This window comes from Dermacentor silvarum, chromosome 3 (genome assembly GCF_013339745.2).
Source record: "Dermacentor silvarum isolate Dsil-2018 chromosome 3, BIME_Dsil_1.4, whole genome shotgun sequence".
Classification (NCBI taxonomy): Eukaryota; Metazoa; Arthropoda; class Arachnida; order Ixodida; family Ixodidae; genus Dermacentor; species Dermacentor silvarum.
In genome coordinates this window covers 2367213-2379305 of record NC_051156.1, presented here as the reverse complement: position 1 = coordinate 2379305, position 12093 = coordinate 2367213, and the positions used below count along the sequence as shown (strand labels likewise).

Genomic DNA, 12093 nt, shown 5'->3' with positions numbered 1-12093 from the left:
GTGAAGACCACTATGGCATCCTCACTTGTATGGGTAGCGAGTGCTATAGAGGCCTCCTCTGCTGTGTCCACGCGTTTGGCGAGAATTGTCGCCAACGACAGTGTCGTCCTCTTGTAGTCTGTGACGCTGATGGCGAAGGCGTTTCGGCCCGGATACTTGGCTGCGTCCACGTAGCGCGCCTGCGGGTCGTTACGGTGCTTGTGTCTGATGGCGTTTACCCTGGCGAGCCGTCTGCCTCGATAGTGTTCTGGATGCATGTTCCGAGGGATCTGATGAACTTGTTGACAATCTCGGAGCTTCGGCATGATCTTTTCGTTACGTTCGCCACCGAGTTCTAGGTTGGTTGCCTATCCTGTGCGTCGGAGGACTGCTCAATAAATTAAGAACAAGACTCCAATTTTCAGTGCAGACTGCTAACGCAGCCATAAATCGTGCTCTGAATACAGCTATTTCAGTATGGGGCACGTCAAACTCGATGGTGGCTGCCTGAATGAGCATTTCGGGCCTCACTAAGCTGATGATGTTTTATATTTGTTCTCTTATTCGCATTACTTGTCTCAGTCAGATAACCAAAAGAAATAATGCAACCACATGAATGTGCTTTGGCATGCAAGTTGCTAACAGTGGCTGTCAATTTCATGTTGACTACTGCTATTTCAGCAACATTGGCTATGACATTACTGCGATTTTCAGTGCAGACTGCTAACAGTGCCGTGAAGCGTGCCTTGACTACTGTTATTTCACCATGGGGCCCGTCAAACTCGATGGTGGCTGCCCGAATGAGGATTTTGAGCCCGCCAACGATAATCAGGGTTAACAATTGTGTTTCAATTCAGATATGCCAGCATTTAAACGTGTTTCTATCCCACTTCTTAAACCGAGCACGATGCGTGCGGGACGTTGCTTATCAGAATTGAGCTTCTATTATAAGGAATAAGTCATAAATGGAACTGCTTATTTATATGAAAGGTCGCGGAGTCGATGGTTGGTTGTTGCGAACGCACCGGCAAAATTTTGGTAACCCTAAAAACGGCTTTTCTTTCGTTAATAAGAAGCCGTTATGCTTCGTCGAGTGGTTCAATTCCAGACAGCTCGCAGTCAGAGTCGCTTTTTTCAGTGTGATATTCAGCCAGCTAGATGATGATGGGTTGAATGTGCTCACTCCCAGACGTGTCAAGTCTGAACTTTGCCCCCAAATCCATCACCTGCTGAATGCTCTTCCGCCAGTCTTCCGCCGTTATGTGTTTGATTGCCTCCCTCAAGATGGCGTCTACCATGGACAGCTTGAAGTCTATGTTGTCCACAGCGATGCCATTTTGGACCTTGGCCTACACAAGCTCAATGCGATTAAATTCGCAGTGGTATGGCGGGAGCCTGAGTACAATGCAACCGGCCCCTATAGCTGCGTTGTCTATGATGTAGCTCAGAAACCGTGACTCTACAGATGCCACCAGCTCAACCAGCTGCTTCTTTATCATCCTTTCACCGTAGGTGATGTTCTTGCTTGTGAGCCACTCCTGTATCTTTTCCTTCTTCCAGGCCGTCGTCGGCAATTTCTGTTCTCGCCGGCTATGGTAAGGTGCATTGTCTATAATTATGACGCTACCAGCTGGTAACTTCTGCAGAACGTCATTGAACCAGCCCTCGAAGCGATTGCCGTCCATTTCCACGTCATAGTCGCCTGTCTTTTGGCCTCGGAATACATCCAAGCTGCCGTCGACGAAGCCATCCTCGCTGCCGATGTGCGTCCCGATCAGGCGCTGACCATTCCCAGAAAGTTGTTTTCGACCCGTCGACAGGTCATTTGCTCGAGCGAACAGGCGTCCGCGCTTCTGCACCAGAGTGTCTCTCCACACGATCGACCGAGTGTGTCCCGCCGTCATCCATGTCTCGTCCAGGTAGGAGATCTTTCGACCTTCCGACCGGTAGCACTCCACGTCACGGAGGTAGCAATTCCGCCAATCGGTGACGTCATCCCGGTCGACAAGCAGCGAGTTGCGGCTTCTCTTTTCGTGCGTGAAGCCGATCTCGGCAAGCAGCCGACGCACAGTACACCGCCTTAGTGATGGGAGTTCCATACGCTCCGAGAACTTTGTATTTATCTTCTCGACCGTCGGTATCTCGTTGCGGCGAAAGAAATCGTGCACATATGACCTCAGCGCTCAACGTGAAGCTGTCAAATTTCGCGCTGCGTTTTCTCTCCTCCGCTATGCGTGGGCGCTTTCGCAAGGGCGTTGTCAGTTTGCCACCCGAAAAATACCAAGCTTTAACTTCCTCCCTCACCCTGAACACAGTCCTTTCGGTGACACCGAGCATGTCGGCGACAAACTTGCTCGTGTTCTCCACGCTGCGTTCAGGCTCCCTGTTACGGCAAAACGTGTAGCAGTGGAAATTCATGTTGCGTGAATCGCAGTTCAGCATGTGGCCGCTCTTGTTCTTGCCGAGGCTCCTTGGTGGTGTGGTCATCTAGGCGACACAAGGCTCGTTCGGCAACAAAGGATCGTGTTCCGACGTCACCTCGCTGGGCTCCGTGGCGGAAAACTGGCACGGAATGCTGTGCGCGAACGTGCGGGAACTCACGAGATTGCAGGTTCGCAACCGCAGAAAAAGAGAAAAAAATAGTAATTAAAGATAAGCCTAACACACTTTAGAAAAATGTGGTTGATCCCTCTTATATAGGAATCGGTATAGAACACGAAAGTGAAACGTGTCTTCACAGAAGTAGTGTAATGTTTATTGCACATTGATATATAATGTCTATTGCTGTTTTGTGGCTAAAGCGCCCTTAGGCGTTGATGCACCCACGCTGACGCCTGGTGGCACGTCTCCTCCATCACGACTACCAACGTCGATGACCATGAGCAACCGTCGTGCATATGGAAGCTGCACTACGCTGCACACGCTAGCACAACGCGAAAGACGAAGCACGTAACTGACACACTAATACAACGCGCAAGACAAAGCACGTAACTGAATCGTCACCGAGTCAAATCAGCGCGTACAGCGCGTCGTAATTGCAGCCTCCGCGATCAACTTCAGAAACATTTTCAGAGCTAATTGCGGAGGCCACGCTCCGCTGTGCTGAGTACGGTGAACGCCACCTAGGTGGCGTTGGTAGTGCTTCTTGATGCCAGCGTCCCTTCGAATGCTGGCATCGAGGCGTCGTAGTGCTGAGACCACCGAAGCGTTCACTGTCGGTGCGCGTTAAGGCCGGAATACATGAAGCGAATAACCGGCGTCCGAGCGAAGAACTTCGTCGGGCGGCGAACGTCCGACGGCCGGCGTCAAGAAATTTGCCGTCCGCAGCCGATCTGCCTGTCCAAACATTTTCGTCGGGTGAACGCCGCCGCCGGAAGCGTCTAGCGCGCAGCGGTGGACGATAGCCAATCAGGAGGCACTAGTTCCGGTCGCAATGCATGCTGGTGTTTCGCGCGCGCGCGCCTTTTCGCGTCGTCTGCAATCGCGTTGGTGTTGCCGTGTCTGCATGTCTCTGCACCGATTGAGTAGTTCCTAGTATGATCTCTCAGGAATCGCGTTGTATTTGTACATCCCATATCCGCTGATCTGCGAGGAAACAGACAAGCAGTGCAAGCTCTCTACAACAACCTTCAACAGAAATCTTCTGATCTCAGAGGCCACATGCTGTCGTCATGCCTATCTCCCGACTTCCCCGATAGATGGCGCTGGCATCGGATATTTCTTTCGCTAGGCTTAGACGCGTTCGAAACGAGAAGCGATCTCGAAAACTACTCAAGGTTATCCATAATACTCTGTCGTCGAAGCGGCCTGAGACTAAGCGAAAGCCGTTTACGCAGTCATTTGCTTCCAACTAAGTGAATTCTACAAGGACAACGCCAAATTCAGTTCGAAGCGGGCGGCCGGGACCGCCGCCAACACGGCGGCCAACGCGCGGCGGCGTTCGCCGCATGTATTGCAACACAGCAAACATCCTGCGTCGTGTCGCCGCGTCGTTACTTGACGCGTGAAGTTCGTCGAGAAAGTTCGCTCCATGTATCCCGGGCTTTAGTGTCATAATGCAGTACTTCTCTTTTCTGCTCGTAGGCGGCGGCACCGCCCCGAGCAAGAGCGCGGGTACACGGAGGAGTGTTAGATATATAAGGCGCGTCTGTGTAGCTCTCTGCAAATGCGTTTGTGGCGCAATGGGTTAAACGCTCGGCGATCTATCGTCGCGGACCGAGAGGTCGTGGGTTCGATTCCTAAATTTTGCATGTTTATGGAACTTTTTCTTCTGGTTTCTTTCTTTGTATTATGTTCTATGACGTATTTCCGTGACGGAAATACGTCAGTGAAGTCTTGGTGGACCCCGGAATAAAACACTTTCGTGTTAAAATAATTTTGTGAAAACACACAAAAATTATATATGAATCTTATGCTATTAAGCCAGCGACTGCGTTATACTTACGCGCCCGGTGCCGTCGATCTTGCTCCGTAGCAGACGACGCACAGCGTTGTAGAAGGCACGGAGTTAATTTTCTCTCGCGATCCCGTATGTGCTGTAGCCATTTACATCATGACAGTTTTACCAAACCACTCATCAAGATACACAAATTTTATTTATACCGAGAAATACGCGTTTTAGAAGCAGTCACAATTTTTTGAGCAGGACTATTTCTTTTGTCGCGAAGGCAATTGGTTGCTGCGCTTCGGTCATCTGGGCGGGGCCTCTCCTGTCTTCTAAAGTTGTGCCCGATTATAGAACCTAGAGATAAGCAGGACTGCGTGGTGCTCTAAGGAAATATGCGGTGATGAATGACGGGGACAGAATACGTATCGAAGGAAGAAAGCACAGCCGAGTGGTTGAGGTAGTAGAAAGGTCTGAAGAGATAGTCGACACGGCAGTGAACTGGGTGTTGGTTAAGTGGACAAAGCGCGAAGTGAAAACCCTAAGTGGTCGCTGTTGCAATAGATCAAATATTGCCAAAGACGATTGGAATTAGGACACCATAAGGGAGCTCAAAAATATTTACCCGAGGAAATGCGGTTACCCAGGAAGCAACGAAAACTATTGAAGTGTCGGCGATGAATCAAATCGGGCGGCCGCTATGACCAACGCTAGCAGTTCCCGATTTGGTGTTGGGAACAACTTGTTTACTGGGATAGCTGGTATGGCCTCTCGCTTTCATTGCCTTGTCGCTATGAGTGCCGGCTGCGCAGCTTGAAGCCAGGCGAGGAAACAGGTAGAGATTTCGCTTCATTTGGGCCGTTATAAATTTAGATCCCAAAATAATTTATGCAGCATACGAAGTCTGTTCGACAGTTCGTGCAGTACATTTAGCGGAATGTTTTTTTTTCTTTTCACAAATGTTTATACGTCAGTGTGATGAGACTTAAAAATACTCCCCATTGGATACAATGGGCTGGTTACATCTCTGGTTCCATTGCTTGCTGTATCCTTGGAAGTCCTCTCCTACTAAGTTCTTCAACAACAATTTCGTAGCATTTTGAGTTGTCAGATACGTTGAATGCTGCCCCCTGAGCACCAATTTGCATGTGGGGAATGAAAATAAAGTCGGAAAGAGGTAAAGCTGGCAAACAGGGAAGTCATTCCGGCGCCGAGATATAACTGAATGTCAAAACATTACGCGCTACCAAAACAGATAGCGCATGGAGATTATCGTGGTGTACGTAGGATCCAGCGCCCCTCTTGACAAATATGTTCCCACGCGGCGCACACAATCATTCTGAGGTCTCGCCGCGCACAATTTCATGGCTATCAGAAAACACATTCAACATGACAGATCTACGCTTTGTTCATAGGCCATTTCTTGGCCTTGGCTTCTCTTTCTTCTTTCCTCTCCTTGTTCCGCGACTTCTCTCCCGTTCGCCACATGCATTGCACAAATAGTGCCCGCGTAAATTCTGGCTTGTCATACAGCAGTCCGGTTCGTACTAGGGATCAAACGGGTCCTTTCGAGTGGCGAGAGCGAGACAGTGGCGCTGCTATACCATCCTCCACTTTTTTTCTGACTCACTGCAGGAAGCTTTGGGACACATCTGGTATGTTGCATAGTTAATGTGGCCTTGTTATCAAGTCTTTATTTGTCAGATTGTTCACCAAAAACTTGGCTCGCCATCCCGGTCCTACGAAAGTAGACGTCCAGCGAAGCTGTTGAAAACAACCACTACAATTGCTGAGGTGGGTATGCAATGCTTTATGGCGTTACAGTTATTGAACTAATGCTATTTTAGAGTAATGGTAGTAATGTAATCCGTTTCTAGGCTAGTTATATTATATACGAAAGGCTAGGGACGTCACTCCTCACGTCGCAACCTGCTATTGCAGCGGCAGCTTGCGCAACAGTAATCTTTACCGGGAAACGTATGGAGGGAGCGCTACGTGCTTCGTATCGTTATCAGGAGCACCTTATCATCATTCGGATGCTTGTCTTGAGTTTTTTCTTTATTGAAACGTCTACCTTCTATGTTGTAGGCATGATTCCAAAGAAGGTATGTGCTGTTCGCTTCACTTTATTGAGTGCTTGTAGCCTCTGCCTGTCGGGGGTACGAACCATCGCGTTTTCGCTTGCTTACGGGGGTATGAGCCATTGCTCTGCCCTGCACTGCAACCGGGATCGGGCCACCATTCGTTTCTGTAGTCGTTACGCCATGAATAAATCCCAGGGTCCTAGCCATCGACAGCTTCGCAGGAAAAATGAAAAACGTTCTCTTTCGCTCATATTACAGTCCTTTGTGTATCCCAAGGCCATGCGATCACCCATACGGGAAGCTTTTGGATAAATTACACTGGTACTACATGAACTCGATATAGTAATCGCAAACACACTCTGCAAAGAAGAACTGGAAAGAAACGCTTGTCCCCTGCCATTCCGTGTGTGTGTGTCGCGCGCTTGCGCTTACGCACTCTGTCCAGTGTTTACCGAGTACATCCTTGATATACTTCTTGAGTACGAGTATGTGCCAGTAGGCCCTCGGCACGCTCTTTTAACTCATGTTACACAAGCTGTAGATCACAACCCTGCCTTGTGCTAGTAACCTGTGCGTTAAAAATGTGTCTGCACTGCAGTTTCTTTCATCACATATCGATGTCTTACGACTGTCATCATCATCAGCCTATTTATGTCCACTGCCGGACGAAGGCCTCTCCCTGTGATCTCCAATTAACCCTGTCTTGCGCTAGCTGATTCCAACATGCACCTGCAGATTTCCTAACTTCATCCCCCACCTAGTTTTCTGCCGTCCTCGACTGCGCTTCCCTTCTCTTGGTATCCATTCTGTAACTCTAATGGTCCACCGGTTCTTCATCCTATGCATTACATGGCCTGCTCAGCTCCATTTCTTCTGCTTAATGTCAACTAGGATATCGGCTATCCCCGTTTGTTCTCTGATCCACACCGCTATCTTCCTGTCTCTTAACGTTAGGCCTAAGATTTTTCATTCTATCGCTCTTTGTGCGGCCCTTAACTTGTCATCACCCGCCGTGGTTGCTCAGTTAGCTAAGGCGTTGCGCTGCTGAACACGAGGTTGCGGGATCGAATCCCGGCCGCGGCGGCCGCATTTCGATGGAGGCGGAATGCAAAAACGCTCGTGTGCTTGCGTTGTAGTGCACGTTAATGAACCCCAGGTGGTCAAAATTAATCCGGAGCCCTCCACTACGGCGTGCCTCATAATCAGAACTGGTTTTGGCACGTAAAACCCCAGAAAGAAGAAGAAGAACTTGTCCTCGAGATTCTTTGTTAACCACCAAGTTTCTGTCCCATATGTTAGCACCGGTAGAATACAATGATTCTACACTTTTCTTTTCAACGACAGTGGTAAGTAACTTATGACTGTAACGAGCGTTAAAACTACCTCCGTTAATGCAACCTCCACGCACTTCTCAACAACAACAAAGAGTTAATGTAAAGAAGCCTAAGAGAGCACCGATATCTGACAGATCTTATTACACTGCAGCTACCATTGCAGAGAAAACTAGCGCTGAGGACTAAGAAGAGCACACATGTACCAAGACATAACGCAATCCCAATATGTATTTAAAATATGAAGGCCTTTTGAAGCTAACAGTAGAGATGGCCCTACTGTTACCCTACAAGAAGAAGTACCCTACAAAAATTGGCTCTATACGGTCGGCGGACGCTTATTCAACTTGCCTGCAAAATTGGAAAGCCTCTATTTCTCCACATCAAAAACGACGATGATGGTCTTAAATAACTGCAAAGTCAAGGAAATCGATTTACTTATTTATATCTCTAATCATATAATAATAATGATAATGAATCGCTAATATTATTCATATACAATTCTTCAGGAGTTTATTGCACGTGAGAGTGCCTCAAACCTTCACGTGTGAACGTGTGTAGAAGCCATTAAGGGAAGAAAACCACGTGCTTGAGCTTTGTAGAGATCCATGACAGAGAAGTCTTTTTCTTGGGCTCCTAAAGAAATCGTAATTACTTTCATCAAGTATTGTTATATGAGTTATTTTGCTTTCTTTAACTATATATTATTTAAAGCCGTATGTAGGCCCAAGGCAATGAGAAATAACACGAGACAAAATGGATAGCTACCTGAAAGAATGCTCACTGGCCACGCATTGCGAGCCCCTTACAGTCAATACTCGATAAAGACCTAGTAAAGCAAACACGATTTCACGCGCAACAGCATTGCAGAGACACCTAGCAACAGTGAGCGTTGTGCACTACATGGACTTCAAAACATCATGCGAGCAGTGAACCGGAAGTAGTGTCAAGAAAGGCCAACTCAACTTCGGCTTCTGTTGGACAAATAATTATATGAGCTGCAAAAAATGATAACGTCTGCACAGGATCGAAAGGTTTGAGCTGCTGTTACAGCTGGCAGGTCCTCGCAGGCTGCCTGCCTTCGTTAGGTTTTTTTGAAAAACATTTTGCCGACTTGAGTATAATGTTGTATCGCATCTTCTGGCACAGAGGAAATGTTCTGTATCTGTGAAATCAATTCCTTTGCAGGATTCTTCGTGGCTCTTCTGCAAAAGAAGCTATCCATATATCAGATCGCCCTCACCGGCAGCGTCCTGAACTTCGTTGCTCTAATTGCCGCTTTCTTTGCACCCAATATAACGTGGATGTGCGTCACTGTTGGATTTATGAGCGGTTAGTGCAAATAGCATACGGTTCTTATTTTCCTCAAGGCTGAGGAAGGTTGCAAAATTCACCTTCTTACCTCCAGCTTATACGTGAACACAAGCAGCCTGTTTTGGGAGTGTTTTTTTTTTCAATGCTTAGGAAACTAGGTACCCAAGCATGACATTAAATTACAGTGCGACTATTTCATCTTGTACCTTCCTGAAATGCTCACACATTCAGCAGATGTTACCATTCACGAGTCAAGCCACCTAACTGTATCAGAAAACTGATGAACGGTGTAATTAGGCACGTTATGCCCTATCACAGATTCCACCAAGCATCGTAGCAGCCTAAGGAAACTTAATACTAGTATGCCTAACTATCGGGATAACTGTACATGATATCAAGACGTATGACAGTGTGAGCATATGCATAGCGCAGTTGTGCGTAAGATACTCAATGTAAGTTGACGCGACTCTTGCGATAAGCACACAAAATTCGCAAAATTTGGCTTCTGTTGGGGATAAAAAGAAACCTTTACATAAAAAAGAAACCTTCAGTGCTGCAATTGGTTTTGTTCGCGTTACCAGAAGGGACAGTGGTGTGGGAGAACGAGTGACAGTAGACGAATTTATAGGTTATGAGTTTCTAAACACAGAATCTTGAGTACCAGTCGCGTGGAAGGGGTGTTTGATTATTACAAAAGTGTAATGCTAACAAAGTAGACGTAGGGTTGTTGCGGTAGTCAGGTGACATAGCATCGTGAGACAAGTACTGCAGCTGCATGCGTTGCACCAGACGAAGAAAGCATGCTCTAATGTACATTTGCGCGTATCATTCAGCAAGGGCTCAGGCTGTCCATTATTGAAAAGAGCCATACCGTGTCAAGTCGTCCAGCGATCTATCGGAGGACTTAACGATTAGCTGTACTCGAAACTGGTTTGAACTTCGGCACGAGAAAACGTTACTCCCGTCGTGAATGCCCTAGTACATTAGACAGTCACCATTATTTGTACAATGGTCCATCTTCAGAAGTTCACTGCTTCACGCGCTGCTCGTGCTCTAAAGCGTAAATATAGTAGAAAACACACTACTGGAGACTGAGCAAAATGAAATCATATGAGAATATTTATTACCTCGGATATGCCGCAAAACTCCCTGACAGCTTTGAATGAGGTTAATTATTACTTTCGTGTGATCGAGATAGAAATTGTCGCTCCTATTACGACAGGTGGAAGACAAGAAAGTTGAGTTTTACTGTTTCCTTACTGCTTCTCATGCAGGCACAGCTGTGGGAATCAGCGTTCTTACCCTGTCAATCTATGCAATGCTTTACTTCGAGAAGTACCGCGCAGCAGCTAGCGGTTTCAAGTACACGGGGACGTCCTTGGCACCAGTTCTTTTTTCAATACCGCTATCAAAAGCCATTGAATCGTATGGCGTGCATGGTGCCCTGCTGCTTCTGTCGTCATTGATGCTGAACATGATTCCTATCGCCATGCTTATGCATAATCCCCGGCCAGTTAACATCAATTGCCGAAACAAAGCTGCGTGCAACGCAAAGCAAAGCATTCTGGATAACCGACATACCGGCATTGTTCCCAAGGAAACAAAGCAAAAATATATTCAGAATAAGAAGAATTTTCCCATAACGACTACGAGCGCGACACCGAAAAACTATGGCGACTCTCACGTAGGGAGAGCCAGTTGTGCGGCTACTGCCTCAAATAACGAAGTTGTTCCTGAAATAGGACTGACAGTGAACAAGGACTGTCAGGCAGTGCGCGGAACAGCTAGCTCTGATTGCTCTAATGCAAAGTATAACTCATCTCATACCTTAAACAGCTCCTGCAGCTTTTCGAGCCTCAACTCTTCTGATGTCCTGAAAGTACCATCTTCTGCACATAAGGTCAACACCTTTTACACCAAAGAGGACACTGGACTAGCCAGAGTCGTTCTGTGCGAGCCGACCCCAAGCTACCCGGTGGAACAAGTTGTTTTTCACAGACAGTGCAATTCTTCCATTTTCACCATTTTACCTTCAGTGTATCCCAGCAATGAAAGATGCGCTGACACACGTAATCGTCCTCACACAGGCTTGCAGCCACAACGCTCCGCTGAAGGAGCGACGGACAACAGGTGCAATGCAGAAAGCAGTGGTTCAAGTAACACGTTGGACAGCGAACACCACGCTTACCCGCAAATCGCAGTAATCGACAGACACACCAGCAGTATTTGTAGTCTTTTAAGGAATCCGGTCCTTTATCTCCTTATTGTAGCATTCGGCTATGCCGAATACCTCTCAAACACTTTCGAAGCGACAGTGCTTGACTACGCTTTGGACAAGGGCGCCGAAAAAAAAGTGGCCCTACTTATCGTTACCTATGTTGCCACTGCGGAAATGGCAGGCCGTATGGCTCTACCCTTCTTCTGGGATCTGCTACGTCTTCGCCGCAGCCTCCTAGCGGCTCTGTGCCTGCTGGGAGCTTCAGTTGGTCTCATCGCCATGCCACACGCCGTATCTTTCAGCGACGTTGTTGCAGCTGCGGTGGCTACGGGACTGACCACTGGCTGCGCTGTAGCTATGAAGCCCGTGCTCCTGAGTGACTCTCTTGGCGTTCATGCATTGTCCTTTTGCTGGGGCATTACCGGAATCATCACACTGCCACTTAGTCTGGGTGGAACAGCGTTAATAGGTGAGTAATACATTGGAGTCTCCACTCGGCGTGGGAAACAAAATGAATGCGTCGACATGCTGGAACATTCCTTAATGAGTACGACTCTCTCTAGGCTGTCTGCATCCTACTTAACAGCAGCATCCATTGTGCGGCAAGGCAGTACATATTGGTAGTAAGCAAGCCAAGCACAGATTAAGAGAAATTAAGAGTATTTTTAGTTCAAGTTCAAGCTTTATTTCTCCAGAGAGTCTGGAAAAGTTTACATGGCTAAAAGCTGTTCTAGGTAACTCGGCTGGATCCCTCAAGATCCTTACATTGGCAGCGTACAACGG

At 47.5% G+C, this 12093-nt stretch overlaps 1 protein-coding gene across 1 annotated transcript in view; it reads left to right on the top strand.

Annotated features, from left to right (window-relative positions):
- LOC125944038 (uncharacterized) overlaps positions 1-11787 on the top strand; it is a 35599-nt gene extending 23812 nt beyond the window's left edge. Inside the window, exons 2-4 of the mRNA XM_049663775.1 lie at positions 8967-9110; positions 10367-11248; positions 11363-11787. Coding sequence (XP_049519732.1) covers positions 8967-9110; positions 10367-11248; positions 11363-11787 — 1451 coding nt within the window. The remainder of the gene's footprint in view (positions 1-8966; positions 9111-10366; positions 11249-11362) is intronic.
- Positions 11788-12093: the final 306 nt, after the last annotated feature.